This window comes from Lotus japonicus, chromosome 3 (assembly GCF_012489685.1).
Source record: "Lotus japonicus ecotype B-129 chromosome 3, LjGifu_v1.2".
Taxonomy (NCBI): domain Eukaryota; kingdom Viridiplantae; phylum Streptophyta; class Magnoliopsida; order Fabales; family Fabaceae; genus Lotus; species Lotus japonicus.
Genome location: NC_080043.1, coordinates 22,532,732 through 22,557,621, shown reverse-complemented (window position 1 = coordinate 22,557,621; position 24,890 = coordinate 22,532,732). Strand labels below are relative to the sequence as shown.

The 24,890-nt window shown below is 37.9% G+C and overlaps 1 protein-coding gene across 2 annotated transcripts; it reads left to right on the top strand.

Moving 5' to 3' along the window:
• On the top strand, positions 1-21,154 carry LOC130746624 (helicase protein MOM1-like). 2 transcript variants are annotated; one of them, XM_057599315.1, is made up of 13 exons: positions 1-149; positions 1,121-1,650; positions 2,759-3,002; positions 5,716-5,767; positions 7,077-7,385; positions 7,663-7,836; positions 9,241-10,174; positions 10,307-10,327; positions 10,422-10,543; positions 11,401-11,505; positions 13,077-15,365; positions 15,467-15,680; positions 20,102-21,154. In XM_057599315.1, the coding sequence occupies exons 2-13, from the start codon at positions 1,152-1,154 to the stop codon at positions 20,803-20,805; spliced, it is 5,667 nt and encodes a 1,888-aa protein (XP_057455298.1). In that variant the 5' UTR covers positions 1-149; positions 1,121-1,151; the 3' UTR covers positions 20,806-21,154. The 2 variants fall into 2 exon arrangements, with proteins under 2 accessions (XP_057455298.1, XP_057455297.1); XM_057599314.1 differs by having other exon boundaries at positions 2,684-3,002.
• The last annotated feature ends 3,736 nt before the right edge of the window (positions 21,155-24,890 follow it).

The following is a 24,890-nucleotide window of genomic DNA, read 5'->3' as shown; positions in this document are numbered from 1 at the left end:
TCCCATTTCCCATTTTATTGCGTAAAACGTTTTCTTCACCCTTCTCTCACTGTGTTTATTATTTTATTGAGAAAAACTAAAACACCGTGACCCTCTCAATTCAGTGCGGTGCAAACCATCTCTGTGATCCTTCTTCTCGCTCCATGCAGGTTAGTTACGGTTTCGTCTCTCTGTAATCTCTGCAAACTCTTCAATGCTACGCGATTGTATCTCTGTGATTTCCGCTGTCAGTGAATTAGGGTTGCGGTTGAAATTCTGAGTTTTTGCTGAATCGTGAAAAACCCTCGAAATTGCATTACATTCATTATCCGATTTGTTTGATTTGTATGACACTTTGATTCAACATTAAATTCAAAATACCAGTGATAATGCATGTTCCGTTTTCCCTAATTTTCCTAAACCTGTGGAATTTAACGATTACATGGTATCGATGTTTTGTATATGCATTTTTCTGTTGTTGCGTTCTGCATTTACAATTTCCAGTTGCTTTTGTTTGCTTATTTGTTTTCAATTTGCACTGGTAGGAGGGTTCATTTACCTAAAATAATTTTTTTCATGTGGAGATTGATATACCATAATTTATCCTTCAGAAGTGGAAATTTACTCATTTATGTTATTTGTGTTAGTTTTCGCGGAAAATGTTTCCTGCGTTGCGGTAAATTATTATTTTTACTGGTGGCGTGGGATGGGACAGAGTTGAGGTAGACTTAGTAAAACTATTAGCCAAGTAAGAGGGTTTTCGAGATAAATAATTTATGTGAAGGCTTAATATATGATAGAGTAGTAGAGTATGATGGCGTAGACCGATTCATGTAGCCAATCCCACCTAGCGGTAAAATGTTTAGATGACGATGATGATGATGATAAATAGCTCAGTCAATGCAACTCATTCCGTCATTATCGTGTCTCGATTCAGGTTACTGTTACTACTGTAATTGTTGGTCGAATACCAGATTAAATGGTGTGATAAATGGCTGGATTTCAATTGATTATGTCCTTTCTGTTTCCCTTCTCATTGGTGCCATGTTGTGCACCTTGTTGAAGTTTGTCATGTGCTGACTTAAATCTGCGTATTTGCTGGTTTCTGTGTTTCTCTTCTCACATGAAGTTTTATTTGTAGGTTTAACAAGTCATGATGTTCAGCTAAATAAATGGGAAATGGTACTCGTTCTAGTCAAAGGGCTAAGGATGGTGAAAATTATAACGAGAGGATGAAACAAGATAGTGAGAAAGGAAAAATCAGCCCAAGTCCTACTGAATCAGATACAACGGGTGTCAGAAGGTCTGCTAGAGAGACACCATCAAAGAAGATAATTCCAAGCTCTTCAAGTGCTCGGAAATCTGAGCGACTTGAGAAGGGAACACCGCCATCTCCAGCAGTAAGTAAGAAGTCTGAAAGGGTCGAAAAAAAGAATATGCCAAGTCCTTTGAGGAGATCTGGAAGAGCTAGGGGTCAGTCTTCCACTCCTTCTGATTCTAAAAGCTCAGGGTCGTTGAATTCAAAGCAGAAACAGAAGAGTGTAAAACAGGTTACACTAGAAGCTAAGGAAGTCAATCAAAGTGAGGAACATGACCCGGAAACTTTGCAGGTGAAAGTAAAGAGAATGGACGCCCGTATGTATCGGTCTCTCTTTAAAAAACCGAAGGAAGGTAATATAATAGTGTTGCAGCCTGCAAGTCTTATTTTTCACAACTTTGTTGTTCTTTACTTATCCAAATTTAACAAAAAGTAAATGTCAATCTGGTGGTTAATGTTACTTAATTGCACTATCTTGTTAGTTGTTATAAAAAATTAGTTAAAGGTAACTAGTAATGACAGGCCTTTTTTAAAGATAAAATTAGTTGAGGTATGCTAATTATTGTCAGGTATTATTTATATATTAGTGTTGTTAAATATCGGCCATGGCGGCCACCATGCCCATGGCGGTTATGGCGGAAATAACGGGAAATGGCGGAAATTCCCCAAATTGTCTGGGAAAAAACACTGTGCAAAGAGCCCATGGATTTTAATGGCCCAAGTCCATATTTCAGCTTCTAATCCCCCAAATTCAGAATAGGAGCCCTAATTCCACCCAATCTCACTCAATACCTCTCACTTTCACTACTCCCATAGCTGCTGCCCAAACCACCTCCGGCCACCTGCAGTCGCGTGACCACCGACGACCACTCCGGTCTCTGGCGATCGCGTCTCTGCTCCGATCAAGCTCTCAGGTAGCATTTTCTCTGCAATTTTTTCATTTTTCTGCTCTGTTTCTGTGTCCTCTGTTTACAGTCACTTTACACGACCCTCTCTCGCACCTCCCAAATGCTTGTTTCGTTTTTCTGCTCTGTTTCTTCTCCTCTGTTACTGATTGGTTAGTGGTTACAAGTTACAACCCTCATGTTCTTCTCCTCTGTTTAAAGACTTAAGTCTCTGTTTTCTTTTCCCTTTTTAGACTGCTGGTGGGTGTCTCTCAACTTGACTTAAGTCTCTGTTACTAGATGTAATTGGCACTCAACTTGACTACACTACATTCGGATTGGATGATTAGTTATTTAGATTAAATTATACTCTTTAGACTTATTTTTCATGTCAATTAAAACTTGAAGTCTTGAATTTGTCATGATGTTTTGGTATGTAATAATAATATGCTCGATGAGAGTATGGGACCTAATATCTATCTAATATCTAATGTGAATCTAGGTTCATCAGTACCATCTAACACCCCAACTAATGAGACTTGTATGGTACCTGAAAGTGTTCAGCCTAATTTCTCAGGAGAGGAGACATTACAGATGTCAATGTCGAATTCCATATTAGATGGTGAGTTAGTGAGGAATGGTCATGATGGGGGTGAAATGTCAATACTGTCCAAGAGAAAGGGAATGACGGTGGACATGGATTCAGATCCTTCTGCCTCACTATCTAAGGATGACAACTGCAATTTTATTCCTAATGCTAGTCCTTCGATGTCAGATGGCAATGTTATCGGGACTGATGGGCCATATTCCAAACGAGTAAGGTACGAGTTACTTGTTGGTAACATATGCCAATATTCGTGAATTTAATCTTACTTACTGTTAACATTTTTTATTCAGGTCTTTGGTTGATGCTGTTTTTTTTATTGTGTTTTAAGCATATTTATTAGTATCGTATGAATCGCATGATACGAATCGCGATTCGATGCAATATTGAGCCTCAGTGATACAAATCGCACGTTGAATCGTTTTGGGTCATGTATCGCACACAAAATCGAGCACGTATCTCATGTGTGTTGCAAATGCTGGGTGAATTGGACGATTCACGCTGTGCACATGAGACTATGGTTTCCGGGTCGGGTTGGGTAATTCTGTTGTCCGTTTTTTTTTTTTGTGAAATCTCTTTAATGAAAAATATTCAGAAACTGCTGATTACTATTTTTACCAAAGACCCAATTCAGAAACACTAGCGTTTGTTTCATGATTTGGAGACACATTCCCAAGAATATGGAGGTTGGGAATGCATATTCCTGTGTCTGTTACTAGTTTAGAAACTTCCACCAGTCCCTTCATTGGATGCCCATGAAATGGGTTGAGAATCTTACATTCCCATAAGAAAGGTGAATGTAACTTCTCACTTCTCTGACATTCTATCATTTTTTTCTATTTCTATTTTTATTTAATTTTTAATTTTTAAATTAAACAAAATTTAATAAATATTCCCACTGGCCACGAGTACTAAGTACTTACCAAACACATTTATAAATTCAACCCGGGAATAACATTCCCTGTAATTGTATTCCCGAGAATGCTGTTTCTTGGAATGTGATCTCAAACCTTGTAACAAACTCCTAAAACCCCAAAATTGGTCCCACCCACCATCTTTCTCATGTGAACTTGTCTGCCACCTCTCCCTGTTTTTTATATTTGAAGAAGCCCACTATTGTTGTATTCATAGAACAGTGTTGAGTTATGGGTTAAATATGTTTTTCGTCCCTAAACTTTGGCTGGATTCCGATTTTCGTCCCTCGTCGGCGTAACTTCCGGATCAGGACCTCAAACTATGACCGGCGTTTGGTTTTCGTCCTTGCCGGAGGGGCGGCGTTGACCACCGTGCCTATGTGTCATGGGGTTGGGATGGGGTTTCTGGTAATGGGGTTTCTCTGAGGTTCCTGAATGCTTCTCATTAATTAAACCTTCTCATCTTGGCTTCGAAGGGGTTGTTCTGCATCTTAAGTTCATGGGGTTGGGATTTCTGGGTTTGGAGTATTTGGGTTTGGGTTAATTTCTGGGTTTGGGGTGTTTGGGTTTAGGTTAATCTCTGTTCGGATTTCTGGGTTTGGGTTAACTTCAAGCCTTTCTGGGTTTTTCTTAGGTTGATGGTTGGAAGAGAGGGGATTTGAATGGTTTGCTCCACCATCTGCTACAGTTCATGGCACTTGAAAACCCAGATTTGAACAACCAACGAAGAATCATGTATTTCAAAGATAATGCTGGTGTTATTGTGAATCCCAAGGGAGAATTGAAAGGTTCTGCTATCACTGGTTCAATTGGAAAGGAATGTGCTGATATAAGGCCTAGGATTGCAAGTGCAGCAAATTCCATCGTTTAGTTTGAATTTCTAGTATTTATTTGATGATGTTTTGGCTTTTTTCTTTAAATTGTCTCGGATATTTCTAGGGTGAATTATGTTTGAAGAATTTGTTGATTATATGATTTGTTTCTAGTTAAAAAAAAATTATTTTTCGTTTTTTTTCCACATCAGCATCATTAATTGACATGGCAAGGGCACATAGGCTAAAATTGACAGGTGTCCACGGCGGTCAACACAACCCCTCCGGCAAGGATGAAAACCAAACGCGATCCGGAAGTTACGCCGGCGAGGGATGAAAACCGGAATCCGGCCAAAGTTCAGGGACGAAAAACATATTAACCCTTGAGTTATTGACTTTGTTATTTTCTGGTCAAAAAGTAGTCCCACTCAGTTTTGATGTATTTTAGATGGGTTTAACACTTCAGCATTATCAAACAACAATTTATCTTATTTTAATTTATAGTTTAGATTTTGGATTATTTTAATTTTTATTATACGATATATAAATATTAGCTCATGATTCAATTTAGAAACAAATGCTGAAAGTTACGAAACCAAAGTCGAGAATTAGAAATCCCATTTTTCTCATACAATCAAATCTGTTTTTGGCATGTTGATGCAATCCCTGATTTTCTCTAAGGTTTACATGTCTTGTTCAAAACCTTCGTAACGCATAGCACTGCTGTTTAATTTATGTCATAACATATTTGGATCATGTATCTTACGATACATAAAAAGATACAATTTATGATTCGGAAAATATGTCTTCCGATTCACGATTCGATTCTCGATTGAATAACCATGGTTTAAAGAGGTTTGGATTTACTATTCCTGATATATTTTCAAATTCATGAATCATGATCACATGACATATCTCTCTTATTAAATTGTTCATAGGACACGTGCTGGCTATTAAGCATCTTTCTGTCCTTTTTGATTGTGTTGCAGTCAAACACGTTAGTTTTGGATGGTGTTGGCTTGTTGAGTATTCTCTTAGTTACCATATTTCATTGTAGGAATATGTACCGTACAAGTATGTGAATGGAATCTTTTGGTAGGAATTAAAGCATCTGCTTTTATGTTGACCAGTCCATGATGATTTATTGGCATTTTGACCTACTAGGTATTTTTCAGCCCTCATTAATTGGTTCTTTACATTGCAGGTTGGATTATAATCCTAAAGTTAATGAGTCATGTAATCCTTCTGCAACTGAGGTTTGTTTGATTTCTTTTATCCTCATCACCCTGTCATTGTGCTTAAATTTTGTTAGGAAAGGCCTTACTGACTTCAGTGTTAAACATATTAGCATGCATGTGGGCAATAAAGTTGTGTTGTACTCTAGTGAAGCAATAGTACTGATTCAGCGCTGATAAATAATTAATTAACCTTCATCTGACATCCATACATTAATCAACTACTGATAAAGATGAGAATGCTATGATGGATTAGTGGTCTTGCAAAACGAAATAGGATTAGAAATGAAATTGTACGAAATATTAAATAAAATACAATAAAATCATTCACGTGTCTTCATCTAATAGGTAACATTTTGGAATAGTTGGTTCATGATATGGTATAAGAATCTCTATGATCTAATGGTTTAGAGTTATATCCTTGCCACCCACGTAATTCTAATAAAATGTTGAATTTTATTACAAGGTAGGTGACTTTGTACGTTATCCATAGTTCGAGCTGAAAGGACGCTTTCTTGAGAATTATTAGAAGTATAAAATAATAAAACCACTTATGCGTCTTCACTCATCTACTTAAACTTTTGGGATAGTAGGTTCACAAGTAGGTTCACAAGTGAAATCATTAGAGAGAACGTTGAGGTGGCTCCTATTGTAGAAAAAATAGTAGAGTGTCGTTTTAGGTGGTATACATATGCGTAGAGAAGATTTGTAGAAGCACGGGTAAGAAGGGTAAACATAATAGAGACTAGTCTAATTGTTTAAGTTAAAGGGAGTTAGAAAAAATCTGTAGGCCTAACGATTGACAAAAGTTTGGAGTTAAATGGTTTATCATAGTACTTAATTCAAGATGATTATGACATTTTCTGATCCATGTTAGCAATACACTCTAATACACGACATTGGATGTTGCTTTTCTGTACTTATTTTATAGACTCTTGTATGCATTGTATTAACAGTAACAATAGAGGTTAGCTACTGTAAACCTTAATAACAAATTTAGTCCCCTAAAACTAACTCTGCTGTAGTTAACTGCAAATAGCACCTTTGTATAAGTTCTCATTCCCCATGTGATCTGAAATCAAAATGCAAAATCTCTGGTTTTCTTTTATCTCAATTTCTCCCATTTTCTTTCTAATTCTCTCTTACTTGATTTCTCTCAAACTTCAACATGGTATCAGACCACTAAGCTTATGAAATATGGGGATTATTACCTTGAATTAGAAGATGCTACACTCTATAGGTCTGCTGTAGGGGCACTAACCTTACTCGATTTCTCTCTCAATTTAAACCTCTTTTTGTTGCCTTATGTAATCCTACTGTTTTTTTGCAGGAAAACATTGTAGGAAACATAAATATTCCGGCTCTTCTTGATAGTCAAAGTAATAATGAAAAATATGGTTTAAATCCTAATTCCGATGACAGCGCTTTTCAACTGAAAGACAGGTTGTCAAGTGACATTGCATCCAGATGCAAGTCTGACTCCTGTAGGTTTGTTGAGTATTGGGTTCCTGTACAGATATCCGATGTGCAGCTTGAGCAGTATTGTGCTATTTTACTTAAAAATGCAGAAATCCTTCGGTCATCATCAAAGGTTGATAGTGTTGGCGCCATCCGTGATATCCTGATATCAATCCGCAAGGTTACGTTGTATTTCTGAATTAGTTGCATAGATGGTATGAGATTTGGTACAGGTTCAAGCTGTTTTATGAGGCAATGCAATATTTGACTCGTAAAGGCTATTGGTTAGCTGTAAATAAATAATAATTCCTTGCTAGTATGAAGTAAGATTTATAATTTCAAGGACGGCAAAGTAATTTTAAAAATTTGATCAATTTGATACGCACTTTATGCATGTTTTCTAGTGATTGTTTGTAAATTTTCTTAATGGTTTCATTTTCTGGTGTTGGTATCTTCAGTGTTGTAATCATCCCTATGTTGTTGATGAACACCTACAACGTCTGCTTTGGGAGGGCCTTAAACCAGATGAGTTTCTGGGTGTTGATATCAAAGCAAGCGGCAAGCTGCAACTTCTTGATTCAATGCTCATGGAGTTGAAGAAAAAGGATTTAAGGACACTCATTCTTTTTCAGGTACACATTTTGCGGACTAGCTTCCCATTACCGATTGATAAAGTTTTTTAGTTCTAAAAACACTAAAAGGATGACTGGTATACCAAAGATTTTAAATACTGAGATCAGTAATTTCACTATACATGTAGCACTATGCAAAAAAAATGTACTTGAAATAAAAACATTCAGAACTAATGGAAAGTAATGTGCATGAGAGTGAAGTAAAATCAAAAGGGGCATGAACCATGAAGTGTGAAATAAGAACTCAACTGGAAATAGAAAATATCAGAGAACTGATAGCTATTATGGAGGTGACGAGAGAGTCATGATAAAAAAAGTGTGCTGTAATGTGTGAAAAGAAACTAAAGAGCGAACAGAAAGCTGGGTGATCAGAGATCTGGATGCTGGAGACTGGAGAGCATTGGGTCGGTCATAAAATGCTGGGGACTTGGGCTTGGCTAGGAATGACACTAGCATGCTTCCTCTATGGCCAGAAACAAAACTGAGGACATACTTTGTGTTTTTTCATCTATGAGGAGGTTACCATTGGTGTGTTTTGCATCGAAACAATCTGATGTAAAAAAAGGCAAATCCTCAAAATCCCGAAAACAAATTGGTGGGGTTTGGCCACTGTTTTGCGGTGATTAACTAACATGGTGCGATGGAAGTCCTGTGGTGGCCTAAGGCTTACTCTGCCCCAATTCACCTCCTCAAATGCTTTTTTACATGTCCTAGTAATGATAGAAGAGTCGTTTCTAGTACTTCATCTTTTCCTGGTTTAACCTAAGTTTTATGATAAAAAATGGACTTTTGAAGCATGTACATTCAGCTGCTGGAGCTAAAATCTTGGCAGGCAACTGTTGGGATATAGAATGAACAGCAAAATGTGTAACCAATTCAGTTATCTATAAAAACTACTTCGAAGTGCAAATCAATTGTGAAAACCAAAGAATTTCAAGTTACTACTATGATGACTTGTTACTGCTTAGTATATCCATCAAGTTGGAAATTTAAATTCTGAGTACTTTTTAAACTTCAAAAAAATAAACATAAATGAAAATAATGAGAACAGTTCCCATTTTGTTTAAAAAATAAAAAAGTACAAAAGGCAAAAGGGGTTGTATAACTTACCCGGGTTAAACAACCACATCTAGGGTGGGCCAATGGTTGTTTTTCTATAGAAATTTTAGTAAAATAGGTGGGTGTAAATGTAATCCCTAATATACTTGTCTTGATTACATTTGTCCACGTAGGATGTAGTATTTAATACTTCGGCTAAGTTAGACAACCCAAATTCAAAATGAAGATTATAGAATAAAGAATACTAATATAGATAAAGTTGAGAAACAACTCCTCTCAACATGGGTACAAATTATCATTCACAAGGAAAAGTAGGTCATTGAATTATATTATATTGTTTTGCAGTCTATTGGAGGTTCTGGAAGAGATTTAATAGGTGATATTTTGGATGACTTTCTGCGACAAAGATTTGGACCAGATTCTTATGAAAGGATAGATAAAAGTCTTCCACCATCCAAGAAACTAGCTGCTATGAAGAAATTTAATGACAAGAACAATGAACGATTTTTCTTTTTGTTGGAAACATGCGCGTGCCTTCCAAGCATCAAATTGTCATCAGTTGATACTATTATTATATTTGATAGTGATTGGAACCCAGTGAATGATATTAGATCCCTTCAGAAGATAACACTTGACTCACAGTATAAATTGATAAAAATGTTCCGTCTATATTCAGCTTTCACTGTTGAAGAAAGAGCTTTAAGCTTTGCTAAGCAGGATAAGACACTTGATATCAATTTACAAAACATGAACCGGGGTATTAGTCATATGCTGTTGATGTGGAGCGCGCCTTGTCTATTTGATGAGTTGAAAGTTTTCCATGATGATGCAGCTTCTACGCCAAGTCTGAAATCCTTGTTTGGCCAACCACTTTTAAAACAAGCAATTGATGAATTCCGATCTGTTCTATCTCAAGATGGTGAAGATACAGATGCAAACAACTGTTCAATTTTATTGAAAGTCAAAGTCCAGCAAAAAGAGTTAACATACCGTGGACATTTTTCTTTGCTTGGTGAGCTGAAAATTGGGTTATTGGATGAAGAGGCACCCCAAATTTTCTGGCCAAAACTTTTGGAGGGTAAACATTTCTGTTGGAAGTACTCATCTAATTTATTTCAGCGGAGCCGGAAGAAAGTCCATTATTTTAATGGTTCAGTTGATCGGCCTGATGCTGTGACTGAAGGCATACTAAAGAAGCGCAAGAAAGTGAGCAGCAATGTTGTTGATCATCCTTCTTCGAAATCTGAAGATGAAAATTTATCCAATGGAATCAAGGAAGGTCAGTGGTTATTTTTGCGACTTTTGCTTTGTTATGGTCTTTCTATGTTCAAAGAGGTTGACAAATAGTCAAAAAAATTGAGCCTTTTTTGTTGTTATGGTATCCTCTTAAAACCATTTCATACTTTTGCAGGTGCATCCGGGGATCTAGTGGGTAATGTCTCTCGATTCTTGGCTAGTTCAACTATGCTTGTTTGTTATCATTCCATGTGAATTACAGTTGATTTGTCTGCTTGATCAAATGTCAGATAGACCACATGTTAATGTTGTTGAATCTGAGAAAAAGGGTACAGTGCACGGTGAGCAGAGGAGCTCACATCTTTTGCTGAAGCCAGAGATAACAAAGCTCTGTGAAGTTCTTCTTCTCCCAGTATGCAGTTTTCTCTTTGTTAAGTTTTACTTGCTCTATGTTGTCCTGCTCTGGTCCTTTGACAAGATCACATTTAATAACTACATTGTTTTTGTTGATGAAATTTGACTTGTCAGATATTGTATATTAGTATAGGCTTTTCTGAAATATTATTTAAAAAGCCTTAAGGATTCTGTTGACTTGATAGTTTGATAGTGTTCCCATGGAGATTCTGATGTTGGGGTTGATTACTAAACCTTCCTTAAATTTGGTGATGCTATGGTTTGAAGCTTGTAATTTTAAGTCTAAATGTCACTAATCTGAAATAGTGAAGGCTAAGGTTGAAGGCATATAGACTGGATTAATCGAAGAAATCTTTCGCTGGAATTTCTGATTGTTACTTTTCTTGGTACTATAACCTTTTGTTTCAAAAGCTAGATGTATTTATTGTGAAACTATAAGGTCTTTATTTTAATACTAACCAGAGCGGCAAGTGGAAGAAGATTGTATTGGAAATGTTATCTATTAGAAAGAAGTGATATTGAGCAGTGCTCGGAATAAAATAACTGAGGTAAATTAATTTTGTTGGATTATGAAGCCACTGAGTAATAAGTGAACTTCTACTATTATCTACAAACTAGGACTCATTACCATAAATGCAGAAGCAGAAGGAAGTGGAATTTAATCATACTTTTTCAGTATTGTTGCTGTCAGTTCTCCTAATTGAACCCTGCACCCCCGAAAGAATTATCTTTATAACTTTATACACTATTACTCATATGAGTATCATGGTTTGGTACAACTTGTATTACTGTATTCAAATCTGAGCTCTATCTGAGTTTGATTTTGATGTTATGTTCACTATTTTTATAATGCAGGATACGGTCAAGAGCATGGTTGATAATTTTCTTCAATATGTCATGAACAATCACCATATCACTAGGGAATCAGTGCCATTATTACAGGCTTTTCAATTATCTCTGGTCAGAATATTTTCTTGCATTTTCTTTTATTATGTCCTTTTCCCTTTCTCTTACATCCTTCTCTATCTGATGTAACCTTTTCCTTCTTGAAGAAAATTAGTTATTAGTTTTTTAGCTGTTTATTCATTTCTTGATTGTTCCCACAGTCCATTTCATTTATTTTTGTGTGTTGGCAATCTTGTCTTCCTTTTGTTTTCTTGTGGCAGAATCTAGTGGATGGATACAAGAGTGTATTTTGTGCTTATTTTATTTATTTGTTTAATTTTTGTAAAATTCAAATAATAATATCTGTTGATTTTTCACACGTTGACCTTTTTCTGCTGCAACACAACCACCAAAGTTATTTTTCCTTTGCGCTTGAACTAGCTAGTGATATTTGAAAATTTTGTTTCAGTTGAGATTCTTGTCTACGGGTAGCTTATTATTGAGAAGCTGGTTTTCAAGGCTGCTACATTCAAACATCATTGTAGGGCATATATTATAATCAAATAGGCTTGAAGTAATCATATTTGTGGGAGACAATATAAAAGAAAAAAAAGAGAAAGGACAAAAAAAAAGAGGATAGATGCACAGTTGAATATGACTTCTACACCTTCCTCCTTTATTTAATGATTTTTAATTGTTATTGAGGATTTTGGTCTATCTTCTCTCTTGCTTTTTTGCAATCCAGTTACCATCTTAACAAGTAACAGCCACTTCCATTCCGTGTAGAGAGAACCTAAGTAGGTCTTGATGAACAGGTCAGAACGGGATGTAACTGGACATATGAGTTCTATTGTATGAATGGTGTCTTTAAAAAATGGAGCAGAACAGGACATATTATGAAAAAGTGCACTTTGGTTCCCTAAAAAAGTTTGGAACTGAAGAGAACAGTATAGAACATGCTTACACACAAGAATAATACTATCTGAAACTTACCCATCATTTGCAATCCTGTTCCATTCTTCCCCATTATTTTTCTTTCCCCATCCTTTTAATTAGCCCTAACATTGTGCAGTACATCATGTATGTAAAGGTGATAATAATAAGCAAATGGGAACATGATAAACTTTGCAGCAGCAAGTATAAAGAAGGGAAATGACAAAAAGTTGTGCTACCTATAATAACGTTTGTTGGAACTAAAGGAAACGTAGGAAAGCTATTCTTTGACTAACTCTGTGGATTCAATTTATCATGCCGTGGAGTCAGAGAAGGGGCTGAGTTGCATGATTTGCGCAAATCTTTGCTAGACTGATACATAGATTGAAACCTTCATAAACAATTATCTTATGTAATTACCGAACATATTGCAGAAAACATTATTGTCCTGTTACAACCTGTTTCATTCTATTATGCACCATTTGTTTTCTACCAAAAGCAACTTTACTGTCACATTTCATTTTTTCTGTGTGGAGCCATGCATATTTTTTTACTATATTGTAGGTAACAATGTCAAAAAGTCTTGTGAAGTGGCTTACAGGACTTGGTTTCATATCTCTTATAACTGTATTTTTTCACATTGTTGCTCGTACTGTGTATAACTGATAGCTTTTTTTTTTTGGTTCTCACTCCTTGTATGGTGCAAATTTCAGTGTTGGACTGCTGCTGCTTTGTTAAAGTACAAACTTGGTCACAAGGCTTCTCTTATTCGTGCAAAACAACAACTGAATTTTGAGTGCAAGAAAGAAGAGGTGGATTTAATATATTCTTTGTTGCGGTGTCTAAAGAAGATATTTTTATACCGTACAGGAAATTGTAATGATACTGGTTCTCCAAAAGCTTCTGAATCATCAAATACGGTTTATTCCTATACAGGAGTGGAACAAGAGGTTGAATTGTTCAAAATAGATATGTCCAAAAGCATTAAAGAAATTAAGAAGAAGTTTGAAAAGCCCCTAAAGAAGCTATGCCTTTTGCATCAGGAAGAGAAACAAAAGTTGAAAGCAGTTTTTGAGAGCGAAAAGGCTTACGTTGAGCGAAAGTTCTTAACAGAGAGCGCTATTATTCGATCCTGCTCTCCCAATGATGTGATGAGAACAGAAAAGGTCAAAGTTTTGAATATTGCATATGAAGAAAAAATTGCAGAATTGAAATATCAGCATGAAACAGATCTTAAGGCTCTTGAGGACGTACAGTTAGCTCAGATGCAGGAGCTTCAGGATAAGGAGGCCGCTTGGGTGGAAGATGTGAAATGTTGGGGACAAAATGAATTGTTAAACATTGTTGCTTCAAAGGAACTTGGGACTGGGGTTGAGTACTTGCAGACTTGTGATCAAGGACAGCCTCAAAATGGCCCAAAGAATCATTTTTCTGAAGGAAAGGGTCATTCCCAGTCCAGAGAACAGAAATCTGATGGTGCACCAAGCATGATAAATGAAGGTAATGGGTATGAAAATTTCAGCCATGAACCTCGAGGCAGTTTTAGGGATGACTCTGTAGGATTGTCTCTGCCTTCACTGAATGGAGTGGTATGTGATCGGGAAACATCAGGTGTTCCTGGTGAAGAAGTGTCTGGTTTCAGTGCTGGCATGTCACAATCACCTGAAAAACATATGCCTAGTTTAGATGCCACATGTTTGCCAGTTTGTGAGAATGAGGTTCCAATTCATGTGGCTGATGACTGCAATGGTTCAAAAAGTAATGTCCCTCTGAATTCATCTTTGTCGGATGAAAGAATTGGTGGCAGTGCCGTAATAAGTGTCTTAGATAGAGAGGCACATATAACTGTCAGTAGTACTGATTGTCCCGAAAATGTTTTTGCTGTTGTTAATCCTCCTTCATCCATGGAGCAAATAACTGATGGAGATGCTGTAAATGAGTTTTCAGATAAAGAGTTGTCAAGGACATGTGGAACTACTAGTCCAACTAATGTTGCAGATGATATAGAACGCCAAAATTCTGATGGAGGATCGTTAAATGTCCAGGTTTTAGATGGTGTTATAGCGTCAACGCCTAGTCAAGCTGCTGGTTCAAGCGATGGTCCAGTTACAATTTCCCTTTCGAATCCACCTTTGGAGGAACAAATTCCTGGTGGAGGTATTCCAGTGTCAGAAAGTAGTCATAATGATATAGAGGCTTTAACGAATGCTCTACTGGTGGATAAAAGTACCATGTCTGACCAGGAGGAAGGAGGGCCTAGAACTGTGGGAGAATTCACCTTGTCCCAGGAGAGACTAGTATCTAGATCAGTAAATGGCATGGAGCCTCTTGGACAAGGGCAGGAATTATCATCAGTAGGGACCCCTCCTGACCTGGATACAGCTGGGGAATTGTGGAATTCTTCTGAACAAGTATCTAATTCAGGTCATTTTGTACCAGCCAATCAACCCAATCATGTTTCACCGATCATGATACCTTCAGAGAAGGTCCATCAATTACCAGCTGCTGAGCTCCCTTCCAACATGGATCCATCTTATTTTCCTGTAGCAACTGAAGATGCACATCAGCCTATAAATAAAGATGATCACCCCAGCCATCATTCAGAGGCATCAACTGTGGTTCCAAATCAAGATGTTGTGCAACCTAACTCAAGTTCGGTGGTTCCAAATCAAGATGTTGTGCAACCTAACTCAAGTCCGGTGGTTCCAAATCAAGATGTTGTGCAACCTAACTCAAGTTCAGAATTAGATTTACATTCACATCAAGTTGTGCAGCCTGCCTCAAATTCAAACCTTGATTCACCTACAACTGGTGGAGTAAGAACACAGTCTTCCAACCCAATAAATTTTTCAACTCCTTTGGAAACCAATAATCATTCGATGCAGACTTCAATAGATTCAGCTTCCAGAATGGTTCAGCATTTGGGCTATGATCCACTTAAAAATGAACTGGAAAGAATACAAAAAGCATCAGAGCAAACTATGAAAAACCATGAAGATATGGTTGGTTTTTTTCGTTTTACTTATATACATTGATGTGATGGTACTTTTTCTAGGTTTCTCTCTTTTCTGCTTACTATATAATGTTATTCTTGTTGGAACAGAAATTGCGGTTGACTTCTGATTTTGAAAAAGAATTAGAGGAACTTCGCAGGAAGTATGATATTAAATTTCAAGAGATCGAAGTTGAATTTCAGCAAACAAAGAAGGCCCTGGATAAAAGTTTTAACACAGTTCGTGCAAATAAGATCTTGGCAGATGCTTTTAGGTCTAAATGCTTGGATCTTAAAGTATCTGGTGCGTCAGGACTGCAACAAGGTATGTTGGTTTATTTGAGACATCTAAATTTCAATATTGCTTTTACAGTCTATTAGAGTATACTACTCGTGATAAGTAAAGCTACTGATTGTAGCTGAGTTAGTGTGTTAGTTATGCTTGCTTAGCTGTCAAGCTTAGCTGGCATAACAGAATTAAGAGTTAGTTGTTAGAGTTTGTTAGAATTGTTAGCTTGTTCATCAAGCTTTATATTCTTCTATAAGTACTGAACTATGGTCTATTGTATCATTACCTTTGAAATGAATGAGAATTAGATTTACAGAGTTCTGAGTTTTCAACATGGTATCAGAGCAATAATAGAAGAAAGCCCTTGATCTGGGTGAGGAACCTCTGAGGAAGTGAACATGTGTGGATAGGGAAAGTTGAATTCATCAAAAACCACATCCCTTGAGATATAAATTTTGCCTTCATTGTCCATACACTTATAACCTTGATGTTGTGATGAATAGCCCATGAACACACAAAGCTTAGACCTCAGAGACAACTTGGATTGTGTGTAAGGCCTCAAATGTGGGTAACAAGCACAGCCAAAAACTCTAAGTAGCTTGTAATCAGGTTGTGTATTAAAAAGCTTAAGGTAAGGACTTGCATTGCCTAAAACAGAGGTAGGCAATCTGTTAATGAGAAACACAGCTGCAAGAAAAGCTTGATCCCAAAATTGATATGGCAAATGAGCATGTGCTAGCAAGGAAAGGCCAGTTTCAACAATATGGCGATGTTTCCTCTCCACACTACCATTTTGGTGATGTGTATAGGGACATGTCAACCTATGAACAATCCCTGACTTTGTAAAATAGGAAGTAAGGGGTTTAAACTCTGTGCCATTGTCAGTTTGAATAGACTTAAGTTTCTTGCTAAATTTCAATTCTACCATAGCTTGAAACTGTAGAAATGTGGAACAAGTATCAGATTTCTTTCTCATAGGAAAGATCCATGTGAAACGAGAAAAGGCATCCACACAAGTAAGAAAATAAGAAAAACCACAAGAAGACTCAATAGAGGAGGGCCCCCATAAATCAGCAAAAATTAGCTCTAGAGGAGAGGAGTAAACAGTAGTAGAAGAATGAGATGGCAAGCGATGAGACTTAGAAAGACAACAAGCTGAACAAACATTGAACTTTGTTTTATTAGGAACTTGAATATTACAAGAGGTTAAAGCTAAATGCAAAGCCTCATGATGAGGATGACCTAATCTAGAATGCCACAAACCATAAGAGGTTGGGCTTACAAGAGCAGAAGATGAAACTATAGACTTAGGACTAAGACTAGGTGTAGTAGAGCTAGATAATGCAGCTGACAAAGCAGAAACTGAGTCTGAAACAGCCACTGGAGACAAAGAAGCAGAAGCTGGAATAGGAGATGTCTTGGAAAGGGAAGGAGTATGCATGCCTTCAAAGACATACAAGCCATCTGGTCCAACATGACCTTGAAGAAGAACTCTAGATGTGACCTGACATTTAACAACACAGAAAGAAGGGTGAAATTCAAAATAAACATGATTGTCCCTTGCAAACTTACTTACACTAACCAAATTCTTGGTGATATTGGGAACTAGAAGCAGATTTTTAAGAGTGAGTGTGGTTGTATTATGATAAGGAGAAGGAAAAGAAGCAGATCCTATAGAGAGGATTGGCAAACCTTGTCCATTCCCCATGAAGATGTGATCATTACCAGTGAGGGAGACACTATCTGAGATGACTGAGGAGTCATTTGTCACATGGTGAGTAGCACCAGAATCAGGGAACCAAGTGCTCAGGTTTGCTGAAGCAGATCCTCCAGCCTGTGATGTGCCAGTAAGCATAGCTTGTGGAGGCCTTGCAATGGAATTTCCAGGCCTCTGTCCTCCATTGTTGAACTGAGAAGGAAAATTACTCCATGGAGTACCAGCAAAGGAACTAAATCCAAACTGTTGAGGACCAAAAGGAAAACCAGAGAATGAATGTCCATGACCAAACTGTTGTTGCTGACCAAACTGAGTGGGAAAACCAAACTGAGGAGATCCACAGTAAGGTGAGAAGCCAAACTGAGGCATAGGCATCATAGGAAAATTAGAAAATTGCATTCCATAGCATGAGTTCATTCCAGAAATGCCAGAAGAAGGAGTGGATGAAGATGAAGAACCACGATAGTAACAAACAGTAGCATCATGTCCATACTTCTTACAAATCTGACACTGAACGCTGCGATTATTACCTCTACCTCCTCCACGGCCATTGTAGCCACCACGAGAGTTGTTTCCACCATTGTTGCTAGTGTAGCCACCACGTCCACGCGATTCATAGGATCCAGTGCGATCATCACTGCGATCATCATAAGAACGATCCTTATAGGAAGAATCGACAGATCCAGAAGCATAATTTGCTTCAGAGGCCACCGGCGACGGTGTCGACAGCGGAGGTTGAGTCGCTGGTGGCGGTGAAGCCTGAGTAAGGAGCGCCGACGGAGGATTTGTCGAGATCTGGCGAGTACGAGCGCGATCAAGACGCGCTTCATGTGCGATAATCATCGCTTCAACCTGCGAAATCGAACTCGGTGATTCACGATTGTACACAATCGTTTGAAGATGACTGTATTCCTCAGGCAAGCCATCAAACACTGCTTCCAAGTGTTCACGATAGGAGATTGGATCTCCAATCGTGATTAGCGCATTAACAATCGACTTAATACGCTTGAGATACTCAGAACACGACTTCGATCCCTTGGAGATGGATCGAATCTCAGATCTCAGTTGTGTGGACTGCGCGAGAGCGTGTGCGTGGAAGAATTCGAGCACTGCTTCCCAGACTTGCCAGGACTGAGAGCAATTCACCACAGTAGGAAGCACTGATGGTGAAAGCGAAGAAAGTAACCACGTAAACAGAGCAGAATCTTGCTGCTCCCAGACTTGATATGCAGGATTCTCCACTGCATTCACACGATCTTCTTCAGTGAGAAATCGTGGTGGAATCTCAGGAGGAGAAAGGAAACTCTGCAACCTGTGAGTGCGAACGATCCCTTCCACATGCTGCTTCCATGAAAGAAAATTTGTATCATCAAGCTTCAACGTAAGCTTGTGAACAAGCGTGGATGAACTCAACTGCGGTTGAGCCACTGGAACTGGAATCGGGATCGGAATCTCTGGAATTTCGTCAGCCATGACGAAGAAGAAGGAGAAGAAAAGAAAATCGAGAGAGATCTCAAGGATCGTGACCTGCTCTTGATGACAGACGATCAACCTCGGGCACTTGTGTCTTTTTTGGTCCAAATTTAGTCTCTTGGAGCTCCAAGAAACAGACCTTGGTTGCTAGATCTAGCACAGAGGCAGAATATCGCAGCCTGGCCAATACATCAGCAGAATTACTTTGGGTTCAGTCATTATTGCAAGAGCTTCAGGTTCCCTTTTCTCCACCTCGAGTATTTTGTGATAATATGGGTGCAGTTGCTCTCACTCATAATCCTGTTCTTCATACTCGCACCAAACATATGGAGCTTGATATCTTCTTTGTGAGGGAAAAGGTTCTTGACAAGACTCTTTTTGTTCATCACATTCCTTCTGAAGACCAGATTGCTGACATATTCACCAAAGCTCTTTCCCCTACTAGGTTTGAGTATCTTCGTTCCAAACTCAAGGTGCTTGAGCGGGTTCCTTCTCCCCCACCTTGAGTTTGCAGGGGTGTATTAGAGTATACTACTCGTGATAAGTAAAGCTACTGATTGTAGCTGAGTTAGTGTGTTAGTTATGCTTGCTTAGCTGTCAAGCTTAGCTGGCATAACAGAATTAAGAGTTAGTTGTTAGAGTTTGTTAGAATTGTTAGCTTGTTCATCAAGCTTTATATTCTTCTATAAGTACTGAACTATGGTCTATTGTATCATTACCTTTGAAATGAATGAGAATTAGATTTACAGAGTTCTGAGTTTTCAACACAGTCAGTCGGCTCTGGTAGTTGTTAAGAAACAGTTGAAAGGAGAATAAATGTAATTTTATTTCTTAACACAAATTACAATAGATGGTTGTTTGGTTACATTATATAGACTACGGCTCTCCTAATTGATGAAATACTTACAGAAAATAAATTCTATACAAATCTCAGTTACAATTGTACAAATCACATAAATAAGGAAATAAATATCTCATAATATTAGCTTGATATTATAACAATATCTCATAATACCACAATATTCAAATTTAAGACAGAAACCTAATCTCACTTAGGTACTTTCCAACTATTTTTCTAGTAGTACTATTGGTTCTTTCCTTATTTATGTGGTGGAGCCAGTTGATCGTATTATGCATTCATCTCATGTTTATTTATTCTACATTTCTACTCATTAGTTGGCATACAAATCACCTGATGCTTGTGTGTGTGCTTTCTTTCATCTGGTTTTTAGTCTTTCTCTAACCACTAATACTATCTTAATGTCAGATTCAAGTTCTACACAGCATTTAGGACAGCATCCAAGACAGCAAAATGCTACTTTGCCTCCCCTGGGCGCCGGTCCTTCTTCCTGTGGGCCTCCTGCGACCAGTCTGCAGAGTCCCTCCACTACTTCTAACCCTCAGCATACAGTAACACCTATTCAGGGTGGTCAGAGTTTGTCTGGAACTTTACCTGGTGTTTCTACAAGACCACCTATAATCAACTCCATCTCACCCTCTGGAAATAATCAAGGTGGTGGTGAGATACGTGCCCCTGCACCACATCTGCAGCCTTATAGATCCTCAGCATCTGTGCCAGCCTCCACTCCCCCTGGTCTTCAGCACCAGCTGCCGAGTCAACCATCGCCCACTAGCAATCTGCCAAGTCAGTCATCACGCAGTAACATTCCAGCAACTGCTCCACCATCTTCTCATGCTCCACCCCAACCAAAACCAATAACCAATCAGTCTGATCCTATGGGACGACGGCCTGATGCTGCAAGTGGGTTAGCCACTCCTAAATTACCTGCCATGAGTCCGCGTGTGAACATCAGCAGTCAATCAGCTCCAAATCACCCAAATGTTCTGTCACGTATGTCAGATGTGGCTTCAGTGAACAAATCCAGACTCGGCACCGGTAGCAGCATCCGGGCTAACTCTCCCCATCAAGCTTCATCTCCAAACGTAGTCTGTTTATCTGACGATGAATGACCTCAAGGAATGTCTTGCATATTTGTTCTAACACAAGGCCATGATACACCTTAACTTTCCTCCCCTTTGGTTGGGAGAGGAGAGGGTCTTACATGAGTTATGGAGGGTACGCACTGTTGGGGTGATGATGGTAGTGCTAGCAGGTTCTTTAGAAATGTTTTGTTCTATTTATTGATATTGAAATGTACATATATGTAATTATCTGTCCGTCTTTCTCTCTTCAGAGCAAATTATGGCTAGGCTGCTAAGAATGATGAACCATGTTGAATCGTGAAATGACTATAGTTAGGAAAGAACCATGCGACTAAACCAAAGTTTTTCTCAGGTGAAAGGATTGTTTTTTTATATATTTCACCGCAGCCAAAAATTTCCTTTAAAATGTTCAAACCTTTTTATCTAATTAGTGGGGAAAACGGGGCTGAAAAGCTCAAGAATCTTCTTTATGTCACTCGCGTTCTTGTTTCAATTCACCTACTTGAAATTTTTTGGTGCTAAATAGAATTCCCTCTATAGTCCTTTTTAACAATTCTCTCTTTATGGACTTATCTATGGTTTGATGCTCACATTTTATTGTATTAGCTTATACATCAATCTCTTATACATTAAAATGATGAATTATTTAATTCACCCTATATATGATGAATAAGACATGATAAGAGTGTGATGTATAAACTACTTGAATATATTTAATCAACCGCCGTCGCCGCCACCACCACTACCACTGCCACCACCACCACGCTCCACCAGTGTCACCATTGTTGATACTGTCATTGTTATCGCCACTACTTCCACTACCACCTTTACTGTCATTGTTATCGCCAATACAACCATCGCCGCCGCCCCCACCCTCCACAACCACCGCCCCCACCAACACCACCATCCACCACCACTGATGCCCCCACCCTCCACCACCACTACCATCGCAGCTACCACCACTACGACTAGCATCGCCGCTGCTACCACCATCCACCATTATCATCACCTTCCAATACCACCACCACCACTGTCGCCACCAAATTATACAATGTATGACCAAACGTTGTATAGTATTAAGATTTTATCAGGCCTGATCCTATCAAGTCTGATACAATTAGACCTTATATTATCAAGTCTTATGCTATACAACGTACCAAACAGACGGTACTTATGTTATACCTCCCTACTCGATTAACATAGATCAAATTTGGATTTGAGATAAAAGAAATGTAAGTTTCTTTGTTACAATGTTTGCACAAAGGTTATGTCATACTTGATGTTTTAACTAGATAAATTTTCATATCTAGACATGTAGGGTATGTTGTATAGTATAAAGTTTGATAGTATAAGGCCTGATAGTATTAGGCCTGATTGTATGAGGCATGATAAATTTTTAATACTATACGGCGTTTAGTCATACACTGTATAACTTATCATTTCGTTTAAATTAATATAAACATGTGTTTTGTGAATAATGATATATATTATAAAAATGAAGATGATGTTAGTGGGTGGTAAAGATGGTAGTGGCGGCCGACGTGGCTGCGATAATGGAGATGGTGGTGGTTATGGTGGTGGTGGTAGAGGTAGCAACGGTGATGCTGAGTGGTTAGGTGGCGGAGGTGGAGGTGGTGTTGGATTTGATGGTGATAATGGTAGTGGCGGCGGCAGCGGTGGAGGAAGGAGGTGGTAGCGATGGTGGAGGGTTGTGGTAGCGGTAGTGGCAGTGGTGGTTTAGGTGGAGGTGTTGGAAGTGATAGTGATGATGGTTGTGGCGATGGCAGTGGTGGTGGCGGCGGTGGAGGGTGGTGGTTGTGGCGGTAGTGGTGGTGGTGGGTCATGACGGTATCTAGTGGTGGCGGCGATAACAATGACGGTTGAGATGGTGGAGGCGGCGGTGGTGGTGGAAGGTGATGGTGGTGGTGGTGGTGGTGATGGCAGTGGTGGTGGGTTGTGGCACTGGTGATAGCGATGACAACAACAGTTGTGGTAGTGGTGGCGGCGACGGTAGTGGTGGTGGTGGTGGAGGGCGGTCGTGGAGAGTGGTGGTTCCAATGGTAGATAGTGATGTGGTGGCGATAGTGGAGAACTGTGATGGTAGCTTATACATCACACTCTTATCATGTTTTATTCATCATCTATAAGGTGAATTAAATAATACATCATTTTAATGTATAAGAAGGGACTGATGTATAAGCTTATACAATACAATGTTATCATCAAACAATTGATAAATTCATTTTGTATTATATAAGTTTATACTATCATGCCTAATACGGCGTGTCAAACAAACCCGTAATTTCTTATGAATTCATGTTCTCTTATCGGTTTGATCACATATGATTCAAACAAGAAATCTTAATTATAAAAATTAGCCATGTACCACTTAAATCACATATGTAAGATGAGCATACAATGAATTCAAAGTGACTCCACATCATTTTTTTTTTGACGTTGAAGATAAATCAATCGTAGATGAAAGCATTCAATATACTTGAACTTGTTAACATGGCAATAATCTGAAAAAGATTTGAAAAATAAGCCGTCAAATGTGATTCAATCCATATAGTGGCAGGTATTCTAGAAATCTAATAGTTGAATTTTAAAATTATAGAAGCAATCGAATTGTCAAAAACAAAGATTATTTCAAAGTGTGCATGTTTTGTTCTCCTTCATTAAATTGACACTTGAATTTGTCTGTGTATACTATGGGCTATTTTTTTTAGAGATTAGCCTCGTTTTCTGACACGCTACATATATTTGGCCACTTAAAAAAGCTTTGGGTGTAATATACGTTTTCATTTGTTTACAAAAATAATAGAATGGGGAGAAAACACTCTGGTCTCTGGGACTATAGGCAAGGCGTTAATTAAATTTGCTTGCACTTAGGTGAGAGCGTCAGAGATCTTCTTAGAGAGAGTTGTCAGCCAACTGAAATTTTACTAGACGCAAGGGAAGTCGAACTCTCAACCTATTAAAATGGTGAGTTATACTCGAAGTCTGTGGTCAAATTGTAGATTGTTCTATGATTCATTTTTTTTGGTTTCATAAGATATCCTTACAGCCGATAGTCATGAGACTGATGCTACGAGATTTTGAGATCACATTAAATGAGTATGTCTCCTCCAATAAATGTCTCTCCATACTTCAATGGTTCGTTTTGATTGATATTAATTAGGTGATTTCCCCTTAATTTAGTTCCTCAGATGTTTATTTATGGTCCCACATCCTACTTTTCAGGCAGGGATGACATTATTGTTAAATAAAATAGTATTTTAACTCGTGTAATGTAAGAGAAAATATTTTCTAATGATAAATAAAATATAATTATGTGATTGTAAATATAATGTATATTATTTATTTAAAATGAAATAAATAAAATTTAATATTTAGATATTAAAGTATATAGTTTTTAAGTGAATGATTTTTAAAATATTATTGTCTAGGATTGCAAGATGTTGTCTTCATGTTTAAGTGTTTGCTCTTTAGCCCATGTGAAGCGAAACTGAAACAAAACGGTTGATTATTTATCTAAATTAGTTTATTCAATCACGAGTAAAGTTTGGATTGAATAGGGTTCTAATGGTCTTCATTCAGTATATTGTCTTCTGGATTTTGCAAACTGTCGGGTTCTTCTTAATGAAAGTTGAAGTTTAATATATAAAAATCATGGGAAAAAAATTAAGAATTGGAAAATGAATGATCAAAATATAGAACATAATAATTTTTTCACATGGATGGGTAAGGCCCCAAAAAAAATGGAACAACTCAGGAGCAGGGACAAAACCAGGGGACGACGCCTCCCAACCATCCTGACCAAGCAGGCTATGACAAAACATAATATAATGATAAAAATTTCAATAAAAAATTGGATAAATAATATAAATTAAATAGTATTTTTAAATAATTTAGTGCAATTATTCAATTTAAATAATAAAATTTGATATAAAGAATATTTTGAAAAAATTAACTTATAAAAAAGAGTTTAATTTTTTTTCCCACCCTCACTTATTTTCATCACCATCTCCGATTCACACCGCAGGGTATATTTTTCCTGTTCCCAATCCTCGCCTTCCCAGGGGTCTTTTTCTTTTTTTTGAGTGAATCCC